This window comes from Arvicola amphibius, chromosome 6 (assembly GCF_903992535.2).
Source record: "Arvicola amphibius chromosome 6, mArvAmp1.2, whole genome shotgun sequence".
In the NCBI taxonomy this organism is placed as follows: domain Eukaryota; kingdom Metazoa; phylum Chordata; class Mammalia; order Rodentia; family Cricetidae; genus Arvicola; species Arvicola amphibius.
Genome location: NC_052052.2, coordinates 102207881 through 102233113, shown reverse-complemented (window position 1 = coordinate 102233113; position 25233 = coordinate 102207881). Strand labels below are relative to the sequence as shown.

At 47.1% G+C, this 25233-nt stretch overlaps 1 protein-coding gene across 3 annotated transcripts in view; it reads left to right on the top strand.

The window, feature by feature from the left end:
- Positions 1 to 424: 424 nt before the first annotated feature.
- The window catches only part of Camk1d (calcium/calmodulin dependent protein kinase ID), a 411853-nt gene continuing 387044 nt past the window's right edge, over positions 425 to 25233 (top strand). For all 3 annotated transcript variants that reach the window (XM_038335313.1, XM_038335314.1, XM_038335316.1), the window contains exon 1: positions 425 to 708. In XM_038335313.1, coding sequence (XP_038191241.1) covers positions 617 to 708 — 92 coding nt within the window. In that variant the 5' untranslated portion in view covers positions 425 to 616. The remainder of the gene's footprint in view (positions 709 to 25233) is intronic.

Genomic DNA, 25233 nt, shown 5'->3' with positions numbered 1-25233 from the left:
GCCCCCAGCCTTGACTTCATAATAAAGCTCCCTGAAGGCTAGGGCTCCCCCGCGCGTTCCAGCGCCTTGCACCTGCCGGGTTCCCCTACCCGTTCTCGCTGGGGGACTCGGAGTGCGCGGACGGCCCAGGAGCGTGCGTGGCCCCGTGGTCAAGTGCAGCACCTTGGCGCCCAGGGCACCGCGCTCCTGGGGAGGGGAGCGGGACATCCCCGAAGGCCGCCTCGCGGGAGGCGTGGGGGGGGGGGGAGGCTGCCGGGTGCACTGGGAGGGCGGGGAGCCCGCGGGAGGAGGCGGGCTGGGGGAGTGGGGCGGGCGGCGGGGAGGGAGCAGGAGCCAGGCAAGAAAGTAGCAGAAAGTGAGGCTGGCAGGCGGCGGCAGAGGCAGGAAGTCTGTGCCGAAGAGCAGCAGAAATTAGAGCCAGGGAGGGACCGCGGCGGCAGCAGCCAAGGCGAAAGAGGAAACTGCCGAAGAGGAAGCTCTGCGGCAGCCCGAGCCTCCGTGCGCTCCGCATCCTCCGGCTCTGCATCCCCGCGCCCGGCATCCCCCTGCGCCCGCGCCGGATCCCCGGCGCCCCCTCCCCAGCGTACCCCCGGCTGCCCCACAGCGCTAGTCTGCCATGGCCCGGGAGAACGGCGAGAGCAGCTCCTCCTGGAAAAAGCAAGCGGAAGACATAAAGAAGATCTTCGAGTTCAAGGAGACCCTCGGAACGTAAGTGGGTGCTGGGGACCAGAGGGTGGAAGTGGCATCGGTGGCGACAGCTTTACATCGGTGGCTGCTGCTGCTGCCGCCGCCGCCACCACCACCACCACCGCGGCAGAAATTGACTGGTCGCTGTATCCTCATTGTTCCATGGTCCGTTCTTGCGGGGACCCTCCGTGAGTCCACCGCGTGGGACTGCGCCCACGGGTGACACCTCTTCTGGGCGGGGGAGGGGAGCTCTGGGCGCGCAGAGAACAGCCCACGCGGGCAAGCGACTTTCCATTTCCCTTGCCACCACCGCCCTCCACCGATTTTCTCCCCACGCGTGACTGTGGGCTGAGTATGGTAAATCTCGTTGATCGCTGGCTGTGTGCGCTTACTCACCGTATGTATGGGCGCACTGGGTGGACGAAAGTGATCACGAGGAAATGAAGCTTTTGGTCCTGCCCTTACATCATATAATCCTATGGAATTGACATATGCACGTAGTAGGCTTAGGCTAGACTTTGGATGGCCTCAGGATGATGGGAGAGAAGAATTTCGCAGTATTCAGAGTGACATGTGGGCAGAGTCTTATCAGAGTGTGTATTTCACATAGGGTCAGCGGCTGCGCTGGTATACGTGTCCCGGTAAGAGGAGGGTTAGTGAGTCTTTTAGAGGCGGTTCTCTCCGCGGCTTTACGTAGTCTCATGCTTGATGGTTACATCTCAAGAAAGCAGAAATAATCAAAAGTGTGTGTCATCAGTGCTCTGAACATGTGCCTCTCGGCACAGCTGCAGTTCCCTTCCTGCGCATGGGTTGGTTTTGTTTTGTTTTGAAGCGCCTCGGATAGGCAAAAGGGCCCTGAAAGAAAGAATTCAGCGCTGACGGATGAGTGTGAAGTTCAAGTTATCCCCCCCCCCTCCACAACTTGATCAGTTTCTGTTTTTGATCAGTATCTATCCGTACAGATACAGTCACACACGTGCTGCACGAAATGAGCATTTTGCTGGGGTTTATAGGAGGTGTTGATGATAAGGAGAAAAAGAGGGGGGTGCGTGTTTCCCTGGCGTATCTGTGTGACTGGGTGCTTTTCTTTCCTTCCCTTCTGTCGTTTCAACCTTCTTATTTCTGCACTGGCTTTGCTTTTCCAGGACCCCATTTTCAAATCTGCTCTCAGCCCAGAATTCCACAGCTACATACTGCTAATGATTTCTCTTCGGCCACCCCGCCTGCATCCCCACATGCAGTGGATCCCCCAGAGAGAAGTTGTAGGGTGGCATTCTCAGCTGTGCTCCCAGATGCCTGGGACTGGCCTGTGCAGTGTGCTTAGCTCTAGAACAGGGTCACCCTGCTGCTGCTGAGATGCTGCACCAGGGCAGGCATCTCTGTGCACTTTCTCTGTGTCTTTGTGGAGACAGAATGAGGGGCTGTTAGCTTTTCATTCAGTAAAGAGGGTTAGCCTCTCAACTCTTCCAGCTAAGACGTTACTTCTGGTCCAAACTTTTCAAATTTGTCATTGAGGTTTGAGACTGTGGCTCGGAGATGCTCAAGTTAACAGGAAAACAGAAATGTACCTTTTGCTTGTCCATCAGGGACCCGACGTATGGTTGCGGATGGGGGATCGGAGATTGAGGAATACCCTCCTGTGTGAGCATATCCCCTTACATGTCTTTTGCCCGCCCACAGGAGCCGGTTTCCTGCAGCCTTCAGGCAGGTGGATCCAATCTCCCTTCACTGACTGTTCTCACTGGCAAAGCCGGAGCCCCATACCTGCACCTCTGCAGTGGCCAGGCTGCTGAGAGGGAGCTGGCTTTGAGCAGACTGTACCGTGTGGCATGCCCTTTGGGTTCACCAGAGTGGCTTCCATTTCTGGGAAGGACAGAGTTTTGATTTCATGGTGACCTGAGCTCAGGCAGAACAGCTTCATGGACTTGAGCTATGCTCCACTAAGCTGGCTCTTTCCTAAGGTCCCTTCTATTTGAAAATAATTCTTTGCAGAGAAACTCTCTGGTGTGATGTTGACAGGGTACCCAGGATGGTACTAGAACTACAATGATCATTTTTTAAAAAAATTGAACGACATAATAGTATTGACAATTATGGTGGCATTCTTTTTTTTTTTTTTTTTTGGTTTTTCGAGACAGGGTTTCTCTGTGGCTTTGGAGCCTGTCCTGGAACTAGCTCTTGTAGACCAGGCTGGTCTCGAACTCACAGAGATCCGCCTGCCTCTGCCTCCTGAGTGCTGGGATTAAAGGCGTGCGCCATTATGGTGGCATTCTTAAAAGTATATTAAGCACTAGGCTTTTATTCTAAGTTTCTTGTGTGAATTAATCCATCTCAACTCACACACTAAATTCATGACGTAATTATTTAGTGCTCCCCATAGTTTTCAGACGAGGGAACTGAGGCATGAGAGACACTGTGAACTAACAAGCTAGCTGCTAAGTAATGGAGATAATATTCAGAGCGAGGCGGAAGAGGTGCATGTGTGTGCATGTGTGTTCAAGTGCATTCGTAGGCCAGAGGTCAACATTGGATGTCCTTCCTTTGCTCTCTGCCTTACTGTTTGAAGCAGGGTCTTACACTGAACCTGGGGCTTATCCGTTTGGTTAGAGTGGCTGCCAATGAGCTTCAGAGATCCAACTGTACTGGGATTACAGTTGAGGGAGGGCCATGTCCAGCTTTTATGTGGGTGATGGGAATGCACGTTCAGGTCCTCATGCTGTGTGGCAGGCTCTTTCCTTACTGGGACACCTTTCTATTTCCAGAACAACTCTCCATGGTCCTCAATGCCATTCAGCTACTTTATAGCCTAAAAATGCCAATTTAACCAGAGAGCAGGGAATGTAGTTGAGTGGTAGTGTGTTTACCTACCGTGTGTGAGGCCAGGTTACATCCCAGGACTACCAATAATTATGAAAAGGGTATTAGTATATGGAAAGCCAATTTTAATAAGGATGCACATAAGAGACTATTATGAATAACCTCCTATCTAAATATGCAAGGATTTCAAAGCTCTTGGATTATTACCATTGTGCCATCTCCCTGAATTTGCTAGAAGCTGTCTCAAGTTGAAGATATCTGGCTCACCCTGGGCCAAGTCTAGTGAACTTAGCCCGAATCTTACCGTAAACTTTACTTTCTGTCCCTTCAGTGTGGGTTTTAAATCTGGACTTTTCTCTTGTTTATAATAAAGTCTAGTAGGAGTTAGAGGCGCAGACAACAATAATTTAATAATTGGAGTCTACACTCAAAGATCTGCGTAGCTCCAGTCACACTGTTCCCTATGCCTTCACCAAGCATCTTTAAGATCCTAAGACAAGGAAAGCTCTGCTAGAGACTGGTCACAATGCTTTTGAAATAAAACATTGTAAACAAACAAACAAGCAAGCAAGCAAGCAAAACAAACCCGGAGGAGAGTTCAGTAGCCAGCTTTGTAATCTTGTATTTGGCAGCCTAATCTGGTGTCTCTTCTCGGAGTCTAGAAGGTCTAATGTAGGAAGCAGAGGGTCAAGGCGCTATGTCAGTGTGCTTAGAGGGACCATGCTGACTAGGGGGCCAGTGAATGATGACTGGATTGAAGAGGAGGCTGAGGGAGAGGAGAGGGCAGCCTCCTGGTGTGGATATGTCTAATGCACCTTCAAGTCAGGCCCCAGGAAACATTCAACCCCTATGCTTCACATTAGTCTCATGCAAAGGGGGCTCCAGAACCTAACTGTATCTCTGAATGAGGTGGGGAGACTTAATTACTGTTTATTAATCAACAACATGTTTTCAGATCCTTGGCACAGAGTGAGAGCAAATAAATGTTGTGTAACAGCAAATTAGGAATGGTAAACATTTCTGTTGGCGCATTCGCTAGGCTGTTAGAGCCATCTCTGCTGGAGGAGTGTGTGTGTGTGTGTGTGTGTGTGTGTGTGTGTATCTATGTGCAGATGCATGAATATGTGTCCATCACATGTAGGTATGTATGTAGGCCAGAGAACAATCTTGACTGTTTTTTCCTCAGGCCACAACCACTTTTTTTTTTTTTTGAGACAGGGTCTCTCACTGGCTAGGGACTCACTAAGTAGGCTAGGTTGGTTGGGCAGCAAGCCCTAGGAACCAGCCTGTGGCCTGCCTCTGCTTTTCCAGCTGGCTTTCAGGTGCATGCTACCATGCCTAGTATTTAATTTTAATTATTTTTAAAATTTTAAAAATGTGGATCCTGGGGATTGAACTCAGGGACTCATGTTTGCAAAGCAAACACTTTATTGTCTGAGCTATCTCCCCAGCCACAGAGATATCCTTAAACACCTTCTGAAAAAACAAACTTGGTGTCCACCATTCAGAGAAGGATGTGGAAGGTTTTCAAATGCCCTGACTACTTGATATTTTGTGGTTCACTTCTGTCTAGAAGGCATTTGCCTTGTGCGACTAGGTGCACCATTTTGGAGGGACAGTGTGTGTGTGTTCATGCAGATGAGTGAGCACATGTGTTTGCATGCATGTGGAGGCTAGAGGTTAGATATAGCTTTGGACCCTGGTTTTTGAGACCAGGTCTTTTCATTGGCCTGGAGTTCACCTATTCACTAGGTTAGCTGGCCCGGGAGCCCAGATAGCTGCTTGTCTCCACTTCCCCAGTGTTGGGTTATGAGCACCACAATGAAATGGCCTGCTTTATACATGGATGCTGGGGATCAAACTCAGGTCCTCCTGCCTGTATAGCCAGCGCTGTAACCAACAAAGAAGTCTCCCCAACCTCATGGAGGGACATTTTTATGACCATTCAAGCAGAGGATGAAACAATCCAGGCCAGCTGCTTACTCTAAAGTAAGTGGGTCTTTTTTTTTTTTTTTTTTAATTACCTACGTGCCTGCTGGTGGCTGCTTTAGGAGGGGAATAAATGGGTATTTCTGTGGGGCTGGAACTGTCTTTCCCACCTGGCTCACCCTTATACTGCTGAAATTGCTCAATAATTACACCTGTTGATGACCAAAGTGATTGATTTGTCTGCAACCTTAGATGGGCAATAGATTTGCCTTTTCTTTTGGTGGGGGGTGTCCATGTGTATAAAGAAATGCAAAACCACCCGGGGTAGTTTGCATCTTTGCACTTCTGGTTATGCTGCGGATTCGGAGATCAGTCAGATTTTTAGCCTCTGTGAAGAGCGTTTGAAAGATTAAGAAGAGGAGCAGGGACGTGAAGCCTGGATGTTTCTGGAAGGCTAACCCAGCTGCAGTATTTGCTCTTAGTTTGGATCTCTCCATCCTCCTGTTTGGAGGCATGGTAAATTATTCAGTTTATCCATCTAAGATTATCCCTGGAATACCTGCTATGTTCTAGGCAAATTGAGAAGAGACGGAGAAGCTAAGCTGTGGTGGTTCCAGTCCAGCTAAGGCTGGAAGGGGAGTGAGAGGGAGTGGAAGGGTAAAGAAGTGATGTATGGGGCTGGAGTCACTTTAGCTTTGCTCCAAATTGGAGGGGCTTGAGCAGAGGAGTGATATGTGGCTTTACTGAGTGCCGGGCTCAAGGGCAAACGCGGGGAGACCAGCTAGGAACCTTCTCCTGTGCCCTATGCGAGGGGATACAGTGCTGCAGAATGGGGAAGTAGCCATGGGTTACACACTCTGCTTCCTTCTGGATGAGTGTACTGGGATCTGGGACGTGGAATTGTGGGCTAGAGCTTTTCCCCAGAAGAACTAATAAGGGCTGGGTCTCAGGTCTCAATCTCTGGCTTAAGCTTGTCAACTGAGTGCACAGTAATTACAATTGGCTGATGTCAGACGGACGTCCATGCAGTCTCAGGGGAGGACCGTAGGGGTTAACTTGTTGAGGTTTCCTTTGGCCCGGTCTCCATAAATCCCTCTAATCTTTCCTTTCCCCAGATAAATCCCCTCAAATCCTCTCCAGTCTCTCTCCTCCCTCTTTCCTTCCTCTCCCCTCTCCAAAGGCTTAGGTGGCAGATCAGTAGGGAATTGCCATATTATTGGTCAACTTGCCTGAGGGTGTCAGGCTCCTGGTCCACATGCCTGAGTTCTTACATCTACAATTTCACAGGGCTCAGAAGGGAACCCAAAGCCCATTGGATTCATATTCCTTTAATTAATGAAGGAATTTCTAATAGGCGGCTAACACAAGCCTGGTGTCATAGCTGGCCAGGTTTCTTCTCTGACTCAATATGGCCAATCCAGTGCTTATGTAGTTAAAGCTGGAGGGCATGTGGACTCTGGGAGAGATGCCAGCTTTATTTTTTTTCCCTCAGTCCATGTTGGTTATGCCCTTTTGACTTTCTGTGGTGCGAGAGAGCACTTCTTTTGGCCAGCTTTTGATTAGATTCTATTTGACTTTTAAAAGAAGGTTTATTATACCACGTATACACAATGTATACAAAGTTCATCATTTATCTCTAATCACACCAAGAATGACCTCCAATGCATGCCGTAGGTCAAGCTCATTCTGTGGCAGGCCACGCTGATTCCATGACCTCAGCTATCGGTTCTATGCTACGATGCTGTGTGTTTCACCGGGACTGAAATAAACAAAGGCACTTCCCCCTGTCCCCCGGAATGTGTGTGTCTGTCCACCTAGTCTAAGTGACAGAGCTTCTCACTGTTAGAACTCACTAAGTTGGCTAGGCTGGCTGGCCAGTGAGTCCAAGGACCTGCCTGAGTTCTGCTTCCCCAGCACTGGAATTACAAGTGCATGTTACCACATCTGTTTTTTTTTTTTTTTTTTTTTTTTTTAATGTGGGTTCTGGGAACCCAGCTCAGGTCTAGCACTTCACTAGCTGGGCTATCTCTTCAGCCTGACAGATTGTGTTCTTTGGTTGACACTGAATCCTGGGAACAAGTATTTAATTTATTTGCTGAGCCTGTATAGGAGAGGCAATAAACATGGAATAAAGAGTTCACTTCAGCACAGCTGTTGGTAGCTCTGTGCCACTAGGTGTTGCCTTAATTTTGCTGGGTCAAGGTAGAGATAGAAGTTGCCACCTCCTGGATTGTATAGGGATTCAATGACATCTAGACTGGCGCTGCTTTCAACAGCTGGACTGGCTCCCTAAGGTCCACCCAGGCTAGGACCAGCGGAGAAGAGCACACTAGTGTCTGTTGGATATCAATTTTTGAATGCCCTTGTTACAGATATGTAGATTATAGAATGTGTATTTAACCTTTCAGAAAGTTAATTTAATCAACCACAGACAAGCTCTCATTCAGCTGGGCCAGAACACCCATTGTTCTTCAAGGTACATTGAGCAGCTGTGAACCTGGTTTAGAGGTTACCCGGGAGGGAGTGCAAGTTTTGGCAGGCTCCACTGCTTTCTTGCTGTGCAGTTTTTGGTCTTCTGAGCCCAATGGCTTCCTCCCTAAAACCAGGTACTAAGAGGACCTAATGTGAAGGTAGCCATGGAGAGGAAATACAGAGCGCATGGGACCCACTAAGAACAGATCGTGAGTTCAGGTACAGTAAATGCTAGCTGTCTCATTAGTCCCTGCTCCACAGATGCTATTTGCACAGATTTAGAGCCTGCACTGGGCCATTCACAGTTGTTGCCAGCAGGAGGTGATTAAACCAGATGATAGTGCTAGCATTAACCAAAAGACTCAGCCTGAAAGCATTCTCCCGGCCAGCTCGTGAACTGGAGTGACCTAGTTTGCTACATCCTTTCCTCTGGCTGGCTCACCAGATTTGCCTCTCTGCCTCTCTTCCTGTTTCCTGGGCTGAGTTTGAAAACCCAGTCTACATCAGCTGGTGGTAGAGTCCTCTTCTCAAAGATGCCCAAGTGTCTTCGTTGTTGCTGTGGTTCTTCTTCAGCATCAGTATGCTGTTCCTTTAGAGCAGTTGTTGGCTTCCGCCTTGTTTCTTACTGCAAGTGACATACACATTCTTTTTTAATTTTTGCAGGCTGCAAGTGGAACCCAAGGTCTTGTGCATGTTTGTCAACCCCTTTACCACTGAGCTGTATCCCCAACTCTGAGAATAGTATTTTAATTTGATGACTGAAATAATTTACTTAGAATGTCATTTCACCACAAGGTTGTGTAGTTTACAATCTTTGGGGCTGGGGAGATTGCTCAGCTGGGATACCTTAGCTTGGTCCTCTGAACACACCACAAGTGTTTAGGTGTGAATGCATGTGTACTTAATTCCTGTACTGGGGAGGCAGGGACAGGTGCATTCCTGGGGCATTCTGGTGTGCCATCCTAGCTTACTTGATGATTTCCAGGCTAATGAGAGGCCCTGTCCCAAAAACAAGGTAGGTAACACTCAAGGAATAACACCTGAGGGTGTCTTTTGGCCTTAACACGTGCTCATACATGTTTACATATACCCAATACACATGTGCACCTGCACACAGACAAACATTCATGTGCAGGCTTGCCCAGTATCTTAGTTCCTTCTCCTGCTGATGTGGAAAAATATCCCGTTAAAAGCAACTCAGCAGAGAAAGGGTTCACTACACCCTTCAGTTCCACGGTGAAGTCAGTGATGGCAAGGGAGTCAAAAGCACCCGGGAAGCAGCTGGTCAGTCACATCCACGAGCAGGAAGCAGAGAACAACCATTTATGAAGTCTAGGGAATGGTGCCGCTCACAGTAGGCAAGTCTTCCTACCCCAATTAGTGCAGTCAAGATAGTTCCCCAGAGGCAAGGTGATTTTAGATTCTGTCAAGTTGGCAGTTAACGCTAACATCACACACAGGCACAGAGTCTCTGGCCTTGCACGTATAGGCCAGAGCTAGTCCCCGGGTCATTGTATATTTTAAAATATCTACACACTGCATTTGTCTTAGTGTGTTTTACAATGGCATGGTGCACTTACACACACCACGTAAGCACAGGAAACAATTTGTTAGGAGCTGTCCTTGTTTGGGTTTGGAGATGGGATGTGGGAGAAGATGCCAGAAATTGCAAATTTCTCAAGTCGCAGGCTCCAATGCATTATCTCTATTATTGTGGCCCCTGTTTGTGTCATGACCTGCTGGGAACTCAACTGTTAACGCACTACCTGTCCAGAGGTTCTCTCTGTCTTTCATGAGCACACTTCAGACCGCTGGGACCAGTTTTGCAGTGAGTTGGATCTAGTGTTATAGATGGAATCCTGAAAGCATCATAGTAAATAAGAGTTCGGGCAGCCCCGAAAGAGGAAGTTACTTAATGAGTCCCTTGTTATAGACCACATTGACAGGCACAAAACACCAAGGACCATGATTTTTGCTTGTGAATCTGCTTTAAGATTTCATTGTAAACTTTCATGGTTATTTTCTGAGGCATATTTCCTCTAGGGAGTGAAAGCTTATGTGGTAGTTCGGGTGCTGCCAGGCTTAGAGATAGCCCCAGAGACCGTCAGATGAACACAAGGGACTTGGGGCTTAGTAAAGATGAAAAAAGTGTTGGCTTTAAGTGGCCCTTTTGGCCTCTTGTACAGCTAGGACGTAATAACAAGACTTCACATTTGTTTGCTGATCTTTTCATCTCAGCCATTGTGGTTACACATGTAACTTGGAACTAAACCGTTGTAGCCATTTCTAACTGTATAGTCCACATTTAGAACATTCGCGTTGGGCAACCACCACCACCATCCATCTATACAAGTTCTTACTCCTCCCAAACTGAAACTCTGAACTCATTAACCAATACCTTCCTCTTCCTCTTCCCCAGGCCCCTGCCAATCATCATTCCACTTTCTATCTCTCTGGTTTTTACTTCTTTAAAATGCATCGTTTAGGTGGTCTCATGGCCTCGTGTTTGTTTAAGCCCATTTTATCTAGAATGTGTTCAGGTTTGCCTATGGTGTAACAGGCACGGCGATTCTCAAACTTGTAAAGTGTTCTTATTCCACTGTATGAATATAACTGCGTTTTTGCATGTTTCTTCATCATTTAGATCTGTACTGCTTCTGCTTCTTGGCAACTGTGAATAACGCTTCTGTCAACCTGGATATGCAAATCTCTCTTCAAGACTGTGTTTTCAATTCTTTTGGGCACATAGACAGAACTGCCAGTGCTGATCATAGGATAGGTCCATGCATCACCCCCACACAGACACACGTACAGACACACACATATAGACATACACACACACACACACACACACACACACACACCTCAGAGGGGAGGTTCTCATTTAGCTCAGGCTGGCCTTGATGTCTCTAGGTAGCCAAGAATAACCTTGAACTCTGGGTTCCCTTTCTTTCATCTCCCAAGTGCTCGTATTACAGGTGTGAACCACCGTGCCTAGATTCCATGCTTCATTTTAGTTTTTTTTTTTTTTTCAGTGCTGGGGATTGAACATAGGGTCTCATGAGAGACACTAGATAAGCACTATACTTAATTTTAATTAAATTATTTTTTAGTGTGTGTTGCATGGATGGAACATACACATGTGCACACATACTCACTCATACATGTGCCCAAAGACACTGCAGCGGAATGTTGGGTGTCTTCCTGTCACTCTCAGTTTTATTGCTGCGAGACAGGATTTTGTCCTGAACAGGAAATTCACATTTATTTATTTATTTATTTATTTATTTTTGACTAGTCTGGCTAGCCCGTGAGCTCTCTGGATCTGCCGGTCTCTGTCCCCAAGTGCTGAGGTTATAAGCATGCCCAGTCAAGGCTGCCTTTTCATGTGAATGTGGGGATTCAAACTCAGGTCCTCATTTTTGCAGAGTGAGCATTCTCACCTGCTGAGCCATCTCCTCACGTCCCGTGATTCTGCTTCCAGGTACTGCCATGCAGTTCTCAGGGTTTCCGCAGTGTGCAAAGTAGTTTTTTATAGCCCTGATTCCTTCTAAGTCTTTAAATAACTTCATAGTCAATGAACTATAGTTTTTACAGATAAGAAAACCAAAGGTCAGAGGGGTTAAATGACTCAAGTTAGAATGTCGTTGAGTGGAGACTTCTGGCTCCTGATTCTGAGTTTTCCTCCCCATCCCATGATGCTAGCGAAGCTCCTTGATGGTGTTGGTAATGCAGAGGCGGTGTTGACTGTTAAGGAGGGGACCAAGTCAGTACCCTTTGCTGAATTCTTACACAGTGTGTGGGAAGCTGCTGGTAGGGAGGGATCACTGATGTTAGCCCTTGAGAGACTCTCCCAGTTGGTCCTATTTCATGCTACTCACGGCTTGGTAACTGACTTGCAAGACTCCTGAGCAGAGTTCTCTTTAGACAAATACCAGGGGGACGTGGAGGGCAGGACTGGACCTTTCTGTCTATCTCTGTTAATCAGGAGCTAGAATCTTGATCTCGCCTGGTGTGGCTTGATTACCTTGATACACGTGAATTGTTTTATAAGTCCCTGATGAGCTAAGCCAGGTGTGAGGCCCGTGTCACCCAGAAGGCGTTCCTCTACTATAAAGATTATAGGTTGTGAATGAGCCTTTCCCTGGTATGTCATCGATATGCTCACCTTTGGAAAGGTAGTTATCAGATTTTGGGCAGGTCTTCCATGGAAATTGGTCATATAGTGACCTTGAATCTGCCCCCAGAGTTTCTTAGTATATTCCATCTGACCCTACCTAGATGGTTATTATTATTGTTATTGTTATTATTATTATTATTATTATTGTTTTCATTGTCAGCTTTTAAGTGATTGACACATTGAGAGGAACCTTTAAAAAGAATTTATAAAACAAATACCTAGCGAGAGAATTTGAGAAACATGGAAAGGTAGTCTCTGGTCCATTTTCTGTAGCTGTAACAGGAAACTATAGACTACGTAGTTTATGAAGAAAAGGAGTTTATGTTGCTCACAATTCTGGAACTCCAAGAACATGCATGGCTCATGTATGTACTTGGTATCTGGTGTATTTTATCTGCAGGCAGGAGACCTTCCAGAAAGCCAACAAGTAGTACAGGTCATCATATAGACAGAGGGGTTGTTTATTTTAGAAAGCCGCTACTGAAATTATGAAAGACCCACTCCCATGATCTTACTCAATCCTGATGACTTCCCATAGTCTCCACCTCCCAATGCTGTTAGTGGATGGCTTTGTGCAATTTCTGCATGTGCGTTCTGGGAACACACCTACCAGCAGGAATAAAGACGCGACTGCACGGTTGGATGAACTGTGGGCACTCAGTTCCTCCAGGGGATGGATGCCCCCGAAGTGAATGGAGGGAGCTTCTTGGTTGTAGTAGGGCCAGTGACTATTTACTGATTGGTGATATTACTCATACTTTGTTATTCTACCAGCAGCGGTGGTTGGGCCACTATGCACAGGGTTGCTATTGGCCCTGGATGCGGTAGTGGCAGTCTTGGTTGGATGCCATGGACGACTGACTGTGTGAAGGGTATCCGTGTCTGGTGCTAGCTTGGTGGTGGTGATGATAGCATTCCTTGACTTACTGTCATGGTCCCCTCTTCTGCCCTCATCATCACTTCTAAACATGTCCCCAGACTCAGCAGTGTGATGGAACCTGGTGCCAAGATGAGATCCTGCTTAACTGGCTTGCAGAGAGCTAATAATACACCTGAGAAAAAAGAGATAAACAATAGTCATGTCCAAGTGTGGCTGACTGTCCCTGATAGGGCAAGATATGGGAATGTGGTTTCTCAGGCGCTTCATGACAGGTGACACAAAATAGATACCTCTTTGCACACAGCCCTCTCTTCTGACAATGTGCACATAACTCATACCTTTAAGCAAATTCCTTAGCTACATTTTTCCCCCCTCTGAGATAGGGTTTCATGTAGCCCAGGGTAGTCCCATATTTGCTATATAGTCACAGATAATTCTCAACTTCTGATCTTCCTGTGTCTGCCTTCTAAGTGCTGGGATCACAGGCCTTAATTGATTTATGTGCCACTGAAGATCGAAGCCAAGGTCTCGTGGATGCTAGACAGGTGCTATATCCCAAGTCTCTATATTTTGGATATTAGATGTCTACCAAGCATGTGTTAAAGGTTTGTTCCTATCTGGATCCTATTGGAAGGTGTTGGAACTTTCAAAAACTGGGCCCCCATGAGGTCTTTGGGAGTGGATGATGGACTCCAGGTTCTACATCTCTTTCTCTCCTGGGTCCTGGCTACCAGGTGAGCATCTGCTCCCTGCGACCCCTACCTCCTGTCTGTCCCATGCTGTGTTGTTTTATACCAGGTTCAAAAGCAATGATGCTATCAACCCAGCACTCCCCACACTGTGAGTCCAAGGAGACCCCTTCTCTTGGTCTCTGGTGTGTGTTACAGTGACAGAAGGTGACTGATACATTCCCTTGAGAAGATTTTCAGAATCATCCCATCTTGCAATTAGATGATGGTGACTTTCTTGTCACATGGAGAGCAGGTGATCCAGCAGGCCGTGAAACCAGAAGCTTTGAGATTAAGTGACCTGGTCCAAAGTCTCCTGTTGAAGCCTAACAATATGCAGGCCACTGGCTCTTGGGTTGAGATTTTTCCTGCCGTGTCACCCAGGTGTAGTCTGTGAATGTTGGGAAGCACCGGCCCCAGCTCTGGTACAGTCATGGTTCCTAGAAGACATGCTGCTTTGTGGGCTTCCTGCCTTGGCCATTGTTTTCCCATGCCTGCCGCCTTGTGATTCAGTTTGCAGGTGTGAATTGTTCTGAGGATGTGTTGGGCTGCTGAGAAATGCAGTAAATGCAGTAACTTTAGCTCCCTCAGCCTGGCTTCCTCCCACTGTGCTGCACTGTGGAGCACAGACCATGTGTCCCCAAGCCAGTGAGGCAGTCAGAGCCATGGACAGGGTGTATCCAGTCCCTACAGTCCTTGCTGAGGTGGGTAAACATGTCTATGTGCTCTCAGGGAGCAGGTCTCACCCAAGGATAGACCTTGCTCAGACAGAATACCAGTGTGCTTAGTAAATGCTTGAAGGCTTGTTGGGAGAATGAACGATGAAGCAGCATTGCCTTTGGTTCGATCAGTGGCATTCCAGTGCCAGCAGTGCCACTTAGAGTTACGAGGCCTTGACTGAGTTATAGCAACCAAATTGCTTTTTACATTAATTTTTACATTTTTTGCCTTAAAATTTTTATTACATTTATTTGTGAGGGTCTGGGGCACATAGATGTCACTGTGTGGAGGTCAGAGGACAACTTTCAGGAACGGATTACTTCCTTCCATGCTGTGGGTCACAGGGATACAACTCAGCCTCCTAGCCTTGGCAGCAGGCACTTTTTTTTGTCTCTTGTAGCTCCAGGTAACCCTATACTCAATTTGTGACTCAAGGTGACCTTGAACTCTCAATCCTCCTCTATCTCACTAAGACTGGGTTTACAGGCATGTACCACCATGTCCAGCTGAAGATGGCGGTTTATCTTTCCAGTTTCTGGTGAGGCTCTTATCACTAACAGTTTTTGAGGGATGTAGGCATGCGCCATATGATGGGTGCAAAATGAAGGGCACAGCAGGTTTTAAGCAGGTGGATGTCAGACTTCATCATGTGATTGCTTTCAGTGGAGAGACTTCCGGTGCCCTCAGAAATACTGCTAGAAATTCATTCCTGGGAGCTGCACCATATTTTCAAGACTAAGAACGTAAGCATAAAGATCTATTGGTTATCTTGTTGTTGTTGTTGTTCTTGCCACAAAATACTCTACAGAAGCAACTTAGTGGAGGAAGGGTTGTTTTAGCTTATAGTCTATCATGACGGGGAAGCCATGGCGGTAGATACATAAGGCAGCTGGTCAGCCATCAGGAAGCAGAGGTGGGGGTGGGGGGAGAGGAGGGCTGGCTCGTGCCCAGCTCTTGTTTTCCTTTTCCTGCAGTCCAAGTCTCCAGGCCATGGAGTGGTGCCACACACAGTAGGGGTGGGTGTGTCTTCCCAGCTCACTTAACCCAGCCTGAAAAAAAATCTCTTGCAGACATGCCTAGAGGTTGTCTCTAGTTGACTCTGCATCCTATTGAGTTGACAATCAACATTAATCATCACAGTAGCCTTTTAGAGATAATTGTAAAAGAGTTTGTTTTGTTGGAATGAGCTGAGAGAAAGATTGAGAGATACTAAGATATCGTAAGGGGCTGGACTGGAATGAAGGGGTGATGGCCATGTGGGTTATCACAAAGAGAAAGCTGGATAGTCATGATGGAAGCATTCAATTGCTCGTTCGCTTGACAGTTTTTGAATACCCCTGGCATGAGCAATGCTGGGAGAATCTTGCATGTTATCTCTTTGGCCTGTGATAGCTATACTCTGTTATCATATTGGCCTATGAAGAAGCCACATGAATAATATGTTGGGTCCCCATTGAGATCATCAGTCTTATGATTGCCTTTGGTTGCTCAGATAGTTTAGGTGAAAGAAAGGTCACAATGGCTCTCTGGTCCCTTCCCTTTAGTTCTGTGGCTACAAAGAACATCCTGTGGTCTATATCACCTATGTTCCTTTAATTTTAGACTCATCCTGGCCAAGATTAGTTGTCATGTATGTGTTGGTTCATATGTGTTGTACCCATGCTTGCATGTATGTAGAGATCAAAGATCAATTCTATTGTTGTTCCTTAGAAGCTGTCCACCTAGGTAATTATTTTTATTGTTTGCTTGTTTTGAGGCAGGGTCTCTTATTGGCCTAGAGGTGGCCAGATAGACTACACTTGGCTAGCCAGTAAGTCTCAGGAATGCTCCTGTCTCTACCTCCCCAGTAGTCAGGTTTCAATGTGTATCACCATGCCCAGCTTTTCTTTTTTTTTCTTTTCCATGTGTTTTTTTTTTGGGGGGGGGGATTGAACTCAGACCCTCTTGCTTGGAAGGCAATCATTATCAACTGAGCTATCTCCTCAGCTCAGCAGATCTGACATTTTTCCTTTCCTACTTTTTCCCTCCCTCCCTCCCTGCCTCCCTCCCTTTGTCCCTCCCTCCCTCCCTCCCTCCTGCCTTCTTCCCTCCCTCCCTCCTTCCCTCCCTCCCTTCTACCTTCTTCCCTCCCTCCCTCCCTCCCTCCCTCCCTCCCTCCCTCCCTCCTATCTCCCTCCTTTCCTCCCTCCCTCCCTCCTATCTCCCTCCTTTTGTCCCTCCTTTTGTCCCTCCCTCCTTCTCTCCTCCCTCCCTCCTCCCTCCCTCCCTCCCCTCCCTCCTCCCTCCTTCTAACCTTCTTCCCTCCCTCCCTCCCTCCCTCCCTCCCTCCCTCCCTCCTATCTCCCTCCCCTCCCTCCCTCCCTCCCTCCCTCCCTCCCTCCCTCCTATCTCCCTCCTTCCTTCCCTCCCTCCCTCCCTCCCCCCTCCCGCCATCCCTCCCTCCCTCCCTCCTATCTCCCTCCTTTCCTCCCTCCCTCCCTCCTCTCTCCCTCCTCTTCCTTCCTCTCCCTCCTCTCCTCCCTCCCATCCCTCCCTCCCTCCCTCCCTCCCTCCCTCCTCCTATCTCCCTCCTTTCTTCCCTGCCCTCCCTCCCATCTCCCTCCCTCCCTCCCTCCTATCTCCCTCCCTCCCTCCCTCCCTCCCTCCCTCCCTCCTCCTCCCTCCTACTCCCTCCCTCCCTCCCTCCCTCCCTCCCTCCCTCCCTCCCTTCCTCCTATCTCCCTCCCTCCCTGTAATGGAACCCAGGGCCTTGTGCATACCTACCAGCTGCTCTGACATGAGCTCTGCGTCCCCAGCCGTTGTTTTGTTCTTTTGCACAGTTGTCTTCTGATGCCACCCAAAGCCCTTGGCACTCAGAGACATGTTCTTACACTCAATCTCTGTATTTTCCCTGAATGCCTAGCACACTGAGTAATGCAGAGTTTGGGTCACCTTTAAAAAAAAGTCCTAAGCAGTGCAAGTGCCTCTGTGGTCACTGAGGGCGTCTGCTTTCCTGAATGTTTGTGTTACTGAAAAGCCCTTGAGAATGCTCGTTCATATTTTCTCCCTCCGGATTTCTTCTTTAAACCATTGCTCTTTTCCGTGTGTGGGTTACTCATCGTTCAGAGTAGCTGGCATGAGTTTTTAGTCCATGGGCTTCACTGCACTTCCTCGCTAGTCTGTTTTCAGGCCCTTCAACTGAATGTGGAAGAAGATGAATTGGAGGAGAAATAGCTTTAGGATGTATATTAGGACTTTGAAACAGTTCTTATTTCCATAGTGTGGAAAGAAAATATGAATGATGAGTGATTATGAATGGTCCACCCTTCTATTAGTTGGGTAACCAAGGTTGGCTGTGTCTAACCAAGGTTGGCTATGTCTGTAGGTTTCCCATAGATTTTTCTTTTGTTTTTTATGCTTAGCATTCTCTCATTCTTTCCAGTGTGGCTTCTTGCAGTCTTGAGATTATCTCCAGAAACAGTGTGTATCTGATCTTTTCTTTTTTGCACATATATATGCAGGTGTATGTGCACATGTGCATATGTATATGTATACGTGTGATATGGAGGCCAAAGGTCAACCTTAGGTGTGGCTCTTCGGGAAGTGTCAACCTTGTTTGCTGAGACAGTGTCTCTCATTGTTCCCGGGGCTCTGAGATGAGGCTAGGCTGGTTGGCTAAAGAACTCCAGAATCCACCTGTGCCTGCCTCTCCAGTGCTAGGAGTACAAGTGTGTGCACCACACCCATCTTTTTAATGTGAGTTCTGGGAATCAAACCCGGTCCTCATCCTTGTGTGGCAAATGCTTTGATGATTAAACTATTGTCATAATCCTGGCGTTTTTGTCTTTCTCCCCCCCTCAATTTATAGAAAGCCAGAAGATGCTGCTTTGGTTTGCATTATTTTTCTTCAGAAAACGTGATGTCCGTTGAAACAAAAACTTCTAGGCATTTACAATTAGTGCCTCCTGACTTTTTAATCCCTCAAAATTTGACAGACTCTTTGTCTCAATGTCCCAGATTCATTGACTCTGAGGTAAAAGTCCTTGTTCTCAGGAGATTGGCCAAGCTTTCTGAGTAAAAAGAAGCCCCACAGCTCCCTTTTGCCAACATCTATTTTTTGCGGTACTAGGTGTTCTGAAGAGGCACAAGGCTGGTGTAGTGGGGAGGTGTGAGGGTGGTATGATAAGAGAAAGGAGGCTTAGCCTTCTGGTCACTGCTTCCCTGGACACTCGGCTGCATGAAAGGTCATTTACTGAGTATACCACCCTGCGGATTAAATCCTAATTGACAGATGAGGGGTACTGACTGGCCTCAAGTCACGTGATGGATATGTCCTCAGGAAAGATTTGAACTTACATCTGTCTAAAGACATTTTGAGAAAGCTGTGTTTACCTCCCAGCAAAATGAGATGGGGGCTATGCATCTCCTCTAGGATGTGGCCTGTAGACTTCTCCACTGGTTTGTTTCTGTAGGCTCCTGGTGGGGGGGGGGCTTCCAGGGGTTCTGGGTAGATTCTTTGGTTCTGTTGCGGTTGCATGGTCAGAAGTTGCCCTTCCCCTGGGCTTGCCCTGGAGCCCTGGAAGAGCGTTCATCTCCATCTGCAGTGGAGTGTGCTGGGTCTGGAAACTGACCTGGTGTATTTGTCAAAAACCCTGTGTCGAGGAAAGAAGTGGGCTTAATGCCATTTTATGGGTCAAGAATACATTTTCTTATTGTTTTGCTGTTTTGATCTGATCCTGGCAAGATGAAGCAAGTCTCCTCCCCGTCCCCCCCACCCCCCGCCGTGTGTGTGTGTGTGTGTGTGTGTGTGTGCAGGTAAATGTGTGTATATGCATGACTACGGAAGCTGGAGAATAGCCTTACCTGCTGTGCCTTGTGGTTTTACACCTTCATATTTTAGACAAGGTTCTCAAAATGTTCTGTGTTTTGTAATTTGAGTTCATTGGCTTGGTACTCATCTAGCACGCTGGCTACTGCCATCCACCCAGCAGCGTGCACCTCCAGGTCTGGCAGTTTTGTGTGGGTTCAGGAAATTGAAGTCAGGCCTTCTTGCATATAAGGCAAACACTGTAGTGACGGAGTTAACTTCCAGGCAAAGGAAGGTATTTCAGCAAAACTCTAAATAAAACCCACCTCCAGTTGTTTCTCAGGATTTCAGCAAAGTGTAGTGGTCGCTGGAACCAGGCACACACATGCCATCCACAGCTTAGCTGCCCATCAACATAGGGTGGCAGGAAATTCAGTTATATATCCAGAAATGCAAAGAAGTCGGTGAGTTTTCTCAAATGGCTAAACATGTACAGGACTGCCCTTTCGTCCCTGCCCCACTCCCACCTCCACCCATCCCCCCCTTGTTTGAGACAAGAGTTTTACTGTGTAGTCTTGGATGTCCTGGAACTCTGTAGACCTGAATGGCCTCGAACTCAGAGATCCTCTTGCCTCTGCCTCCTGAGTGCTGGGATTAAAGGCGTGCGTCACCACCACTGCCTGGCTAGTCCCTGTCCCTTTTGCGTGACCTGGTCATTGAACTGGCCACTTAACTGACTATGCGAGATAATTTTTAAAAATTAACTTCTTCTTTGACAATTTCCTGCATGTATTTAATACTAATTCTGCTTATACTTGTTCCACTCCCCCCTTGTCCTTTCACCCTGACCAACTGACCCCTCCTCCTCCCACTAAGTCTCTATTCCACTTTCATCTTTTTTTTTTTTCTTTTGTGGCCCACTGGACTTAATGAGAGTTGCTCACACGGGCGTGGTGTGGAGCTATCTGCTGGAGCATGAGTAAATCACCAGTGGCTACACCACTTCTTGTCCTCCAGCAGCCCCTGACTGTCATGAGCTCCCTCGAGTGGGTCTGGGCCCTGTGAACCCCTTCCCCATCTGTGATTAAACACTTAGTGGTTCTGTCTCGTGTTTTGTTGCGGGAGCTCCTTCCGCTCCTTCAACCAATAGCCGCTGAGATACCAGCCCATTGGGGCGTGGTCTCTCTCTTAAAAAAAAAATGCGGCCACTTCCTTCCACTCGTGCTCTGGCTTCCGGCTCCTGCTCCACTTCTGGCGACTAGGCTCCCTTCCTGATTGCGCAGAGGGCTGTTGTCTAGGACAGTGATCTGTAAGTTTTCCTCCTTCAAATAAATAATCATTCTATTAATCATAATTCCAAACTGGGGTGGGATTGTTTGTGATTTACCACTTCATCTGGCGCCCAATGTGGGGCTCGAAACCACGACCCTGAGATTAAGAGTCTCATGCTCTACCAACTGAGCTAGCCGGGCGGCCAGGAGCCAGGTGGAAACGCAGCCCCCAGCTCTTACTACAGTGTTTGCATTCTGTGGCCACAGCACTCTGAATTCGTGAGTGCCATGACCGCAGCACTAGCCTGGGGCTGTGTTTTATGGTCCCACCCTTGGTGCCTAGCTTGTACATTCTTTCTGCCTGCTTTTCCACAGTGCTCACTGAGCCTTGAAGAGGGTGACATGGGCATCCAGACCAAGGCTAAGCACTCAGCAGTCTTGTGTTCTCAACACTTCACCCAGCATGAATCTCCGCATTAACCAGCATTCGTTGCAAAGAGTATTTCTTTGCTCAGCCTGAGGGAAGAACACTCGTTTATGGGCATAAATGTAAATATTTAGGAGGCTGGGACAGATATGTTTCGATGCCAAGCACATTCCCCTCACATAAGGTATTTTATCTTATTCCATTTTGAAATTTTTTTCTAAAGCAGTTTTTTTTTTCCTTTTCATATCACAGTGCATTATAAATGTTACTCAAAATGTTATTAAACTCAGTGACTTTTTCTCAGGGCTCCTTAACTTTGAAGAATCATTGTTATTGTATATAAATGACTCATCATATATTATGTACCTCAAGCAGTTTTTTTTATATTCTCAATAATTGGAAAGCACCAGGAGAAAAGCAATAGGAAAATTAAAAATGTGGAACATTCACTCTGCGAAGAAAGAGCTCCCAGCTTGATAAGCAGTTACTCACGGTTTCTGTTTAGGGTATGTTTTGAAATCTGTTTCTCTAATGATTTGTGTGGAAGGTGACCTTTTCCTGTTGTCACGGGAACTTCTTAGCAAATGACAAGTGGTTAAAACTGTAACTGATGTTGAGTTAACATCCAGAGGTACCAGAAGCCAAACTGTTTAATCTTCCGGTTTGATTCCCATTTTGCCTGCAGTTCATCCTGAGCAAGCTCCCAATAGTAGCAACTGAGCTCACAGATATCTGTGCCTTAGTCTTCTGGAGACCAGTGTGACCTCTGGACATACATCCCCCAGGGGCAAGTTTCGGAGATGCTGCGCCTACTCAAGTGCACAGGCCCATGTGTGCACATGCTACATTCAGTGTCTCAAATACTCTCTCTGACTTAAAATTCTCTCTCTTTATGTGTGTGTGCTATGGACATTTGTGTGTGTATGTGCATACACTTTGTGTGTGTATGTGCATACACTTGTGTGTGTATGTGCATACACTGTGTGTGTATGTGCATACACTTGTGTGTGTAAGTGCATACACTTGTGTGTGTATGTATACATGTAGAGGTCAGAGGCCAGCACAAGGTGTCTTCCTTGTCATCTTAATTTTTAAAGACAAGGTCTTTTGCTAAACTTAGGGTTTCCTGATCAACAAGACTACCTGGCCAGTGAGTCCCAGGGATCCTCCCCTGTCTGCCTCCCCAGTGCTGGGATTACAAACATGAATCACTGTGCCCAGCTATTGAATGCTAGGCACTGGAACCCATGTCCTCACGTTTCCTTATATGGCAGATGCTTTACCAAATACGCCATCTCTCCAGCCCTTCCAACTTTAAATTCTTAGTGTATTCTTGACTATGAGTCCTTCCGTCATTTGTGTTTTGCATTGTGCTTCCCAAACAACGAAGTACAGGGCCTCATTGTGGAGAGTCTGGGGGTAGGAGTATAAATGACAGATATATCAGCATTTGACTGAGGCAATTCTCCGTGAAGGTGGGATGGGGACCCAGTAACGAGGTGTCAGAGGACGGGGAACTTGGTTTGTTCAATCAAGGGCTTGTTGTGCAAGCATGGAGACTTGAGTTCAAGTTCCAGAACTCACATTTAAAAAGCAAACAAAAATAAAAACCGGTTGTTGTGGCATGGGCTTTTAATCCCAGCACCAGAAAGATGGAGACAGGTGGCCGGTTAGCCTAGGTGGATTGGCAGGCTACAGGTCAAAGAGAAACTGTCTCAGAAGAACAATGGGGATGGCTTCTGAGGAATGACACTATAGAGATTGACCTCTAGCCTCTGTACACATGAGCTGACATATGTGTGCACATCTGCATACACATGTACACTTTTCCACAAGAACATGTTTATATGTACATTTACATACACACTTGCATGCACACACCCCCGCACACACCCGCATTTGGCATTTGGTGAGCATCCAGGCAGGGCTCCTTTGTTTGCTCAGGTCTGAATCCAACCAATCAATGAGTACAGTCCTAGTCCAGCTTCCAATGAAGAGGATCAATGATTTTAAATGGCAGAGTGCAGGTTTTTAGTGCATCAAGGAACCTGTCACACCCAGCTTTTTTTTTAATAGAACAATTATTTAGCTTGACAACAGAAAGGAGGCCAAAGAAAGTCCTTTTATGAAGCCGATGACATCATGTCACTTCTGCTTCTCATGTGGTTGCTGTCCTTATAAAACAGAGTGACATTCTGGGGAGGGGGGGCAGATGCTGCCCCGTCAGTACATGCTTAAGAAGGTTTCTGAACTAATTTAAGACTCATGTGTTTGATACTGATAAAATTAGCCAGCTGGTCACTTCTCCATCTCTTTGGGGTTGACATGAATAGTTTGAGGTTCCGACGACAACAGAAATGCTTCCCTGTAGCCACATTTCATACAGCTCTTCCGTTTTGATTTAGTTGAAAGCCTTCCTTTCCCCTCTAGACTTGTAGTCTTGGAAATAAAAACGGGGGTGGAAGCGAAAAGGACTGGGCTGTGTCCTGACAATAATAGCAAAAGAAGGTCATTTTTGTATACACTGAGCTCTGACAATAGGCCTGTACCTTATAAAGGCAAGGAATTAAGTGGCCCCCTTCCTAGTGTGGTCACAGCAGGGCAATTGAGTTGAGAATGGGAATCCCTCAAAGGGATATCTTGGCTACTTTTTTTTTTTTTTTTTAACAAAGAAACTGGAAGTTGGAAAAACAGTGAAGAGCCTGTCATGTATGACGTTCCCCTGGCAAGCAGGCTTGGCAGAGGAGTGCCTCCTATGGTTCCTGCTTCTCTTTGAGAGGATGTGAGGGCATTTTGGAATTTCTAAGCTTGAGGATGCTTAATCTGGAGAGGTCCTTGCAAACACACCTTGTTCATTGGTCACCTTAATAGAACAGAGGCCTAGAGACCTTCAGTAGGGCCACACGAGTGGGTGACAGATTGAGTTCTGAGTATCCAGGGGACTATCCACAATTTCATTGGGATTGCAGACACTAACCTTCTTTTGTATATGTGCATTCTGTCTATCTGTTCATGCATGTATGTGTGCCGCACACGGGCCTGTACCTGTGCATGGATGAGAATATTTGTAGGCCACAGGTCACCCTCAGGTGCTGTTCCTCAGGGGCATTCACACTTTGTTTTTAGGCTTGGCTGGCTGGCCAGCTGGTTTCAGGGTTCTGTGTTTCTCCACCACCCCAGTGCTAGGTTACAAAATTTACCACCATACCGCACTTTTTACGTGCATGCTGGTGGTTGAACTCAGGTACAGCAAGCCTTTTACTGACTGAGCCACCTCCCAAGATGCTAAACTTTAGCAGACAGAAACTCAGAGTGGGGCTCCTTTGTCAGGGATGGCTTCTGTCCTTCTTCTCTTTGTCTCCTGCCGCATTTGTCAGGGACTGAGCATAGTGAACTGTCTCAAGCTGTTTGACAGAATGAGATAAGCTAACAAACATGGAGCTCTTAGTATGACTCCTGCTCCAGCTTTAGTGAACCACCTATGGCAACCCTTTCTGTCAGTCGCGTGACATGGTGTGGGCATTGTTTGATGTGCTTAATGATTGTGTTGCCATTGTTCCTGGCTTTGTGTTCCAGAGGGCTGCTTTTCTTCCTGGAGACCAAGCCCAGGAGGAGCCCTTTATCTGCCCAATTATCATGGGGTTGATTTTTTTATTACTGCTTGGTAATTTTCAGTTGTTGATTAGTGGTCTCTGGTGGCTAACACATGACAGCCCTGTGTGTGTGTGTGTGTGTGTGTGTGTGTGTGTGTGTGTGCATCTGTCTTTGCACAAAGTAGATATTTTATACTGGCTTAATTTATGTTGTCTGTTAACGAGTTCTCAGCTCAGAGAAACCCAGCACTGGGGACTTGCAGGAGGTGGCCAGACTGTAATTACAGAATAAGTATCTGGGTCTAGCGCTTCTTATAAGAGCTTCGTGAAGTAGACAAAGTCCGGGCCCCTGATTTTCCCTCTGCTTGCCAGGATGATGCTAACCCTTAGGACCTTCTACGAGGGACATTTGATTTCCATGGCTGAGAAAATATATTGTCTTAAACATACGAGAACAACTTGGGCTTCTCAGAACTGAGGGTGCAGGCAGAGTTTTCCAAAGGAGGGTGTGGCTTTGGGAAATGGCTCCAGTTTCTTCTGTAATTTCATCAGTTTCCCGTCTAGGTAATTAGATAATTTCAGATGTGCCAATTAGCTGGTGCCAGGTGCCTTTTTCATTGGTGCAATGATAGATCTGGCAGTGCCATCGGTGGACTAGTTTTTAGGTTGTGGGTGTGGCCTTCTAGGTGACTTGAGAAACTAAAGTGAAACTTTGGGGACGCGGCTCACTTGATAGAGTGCTT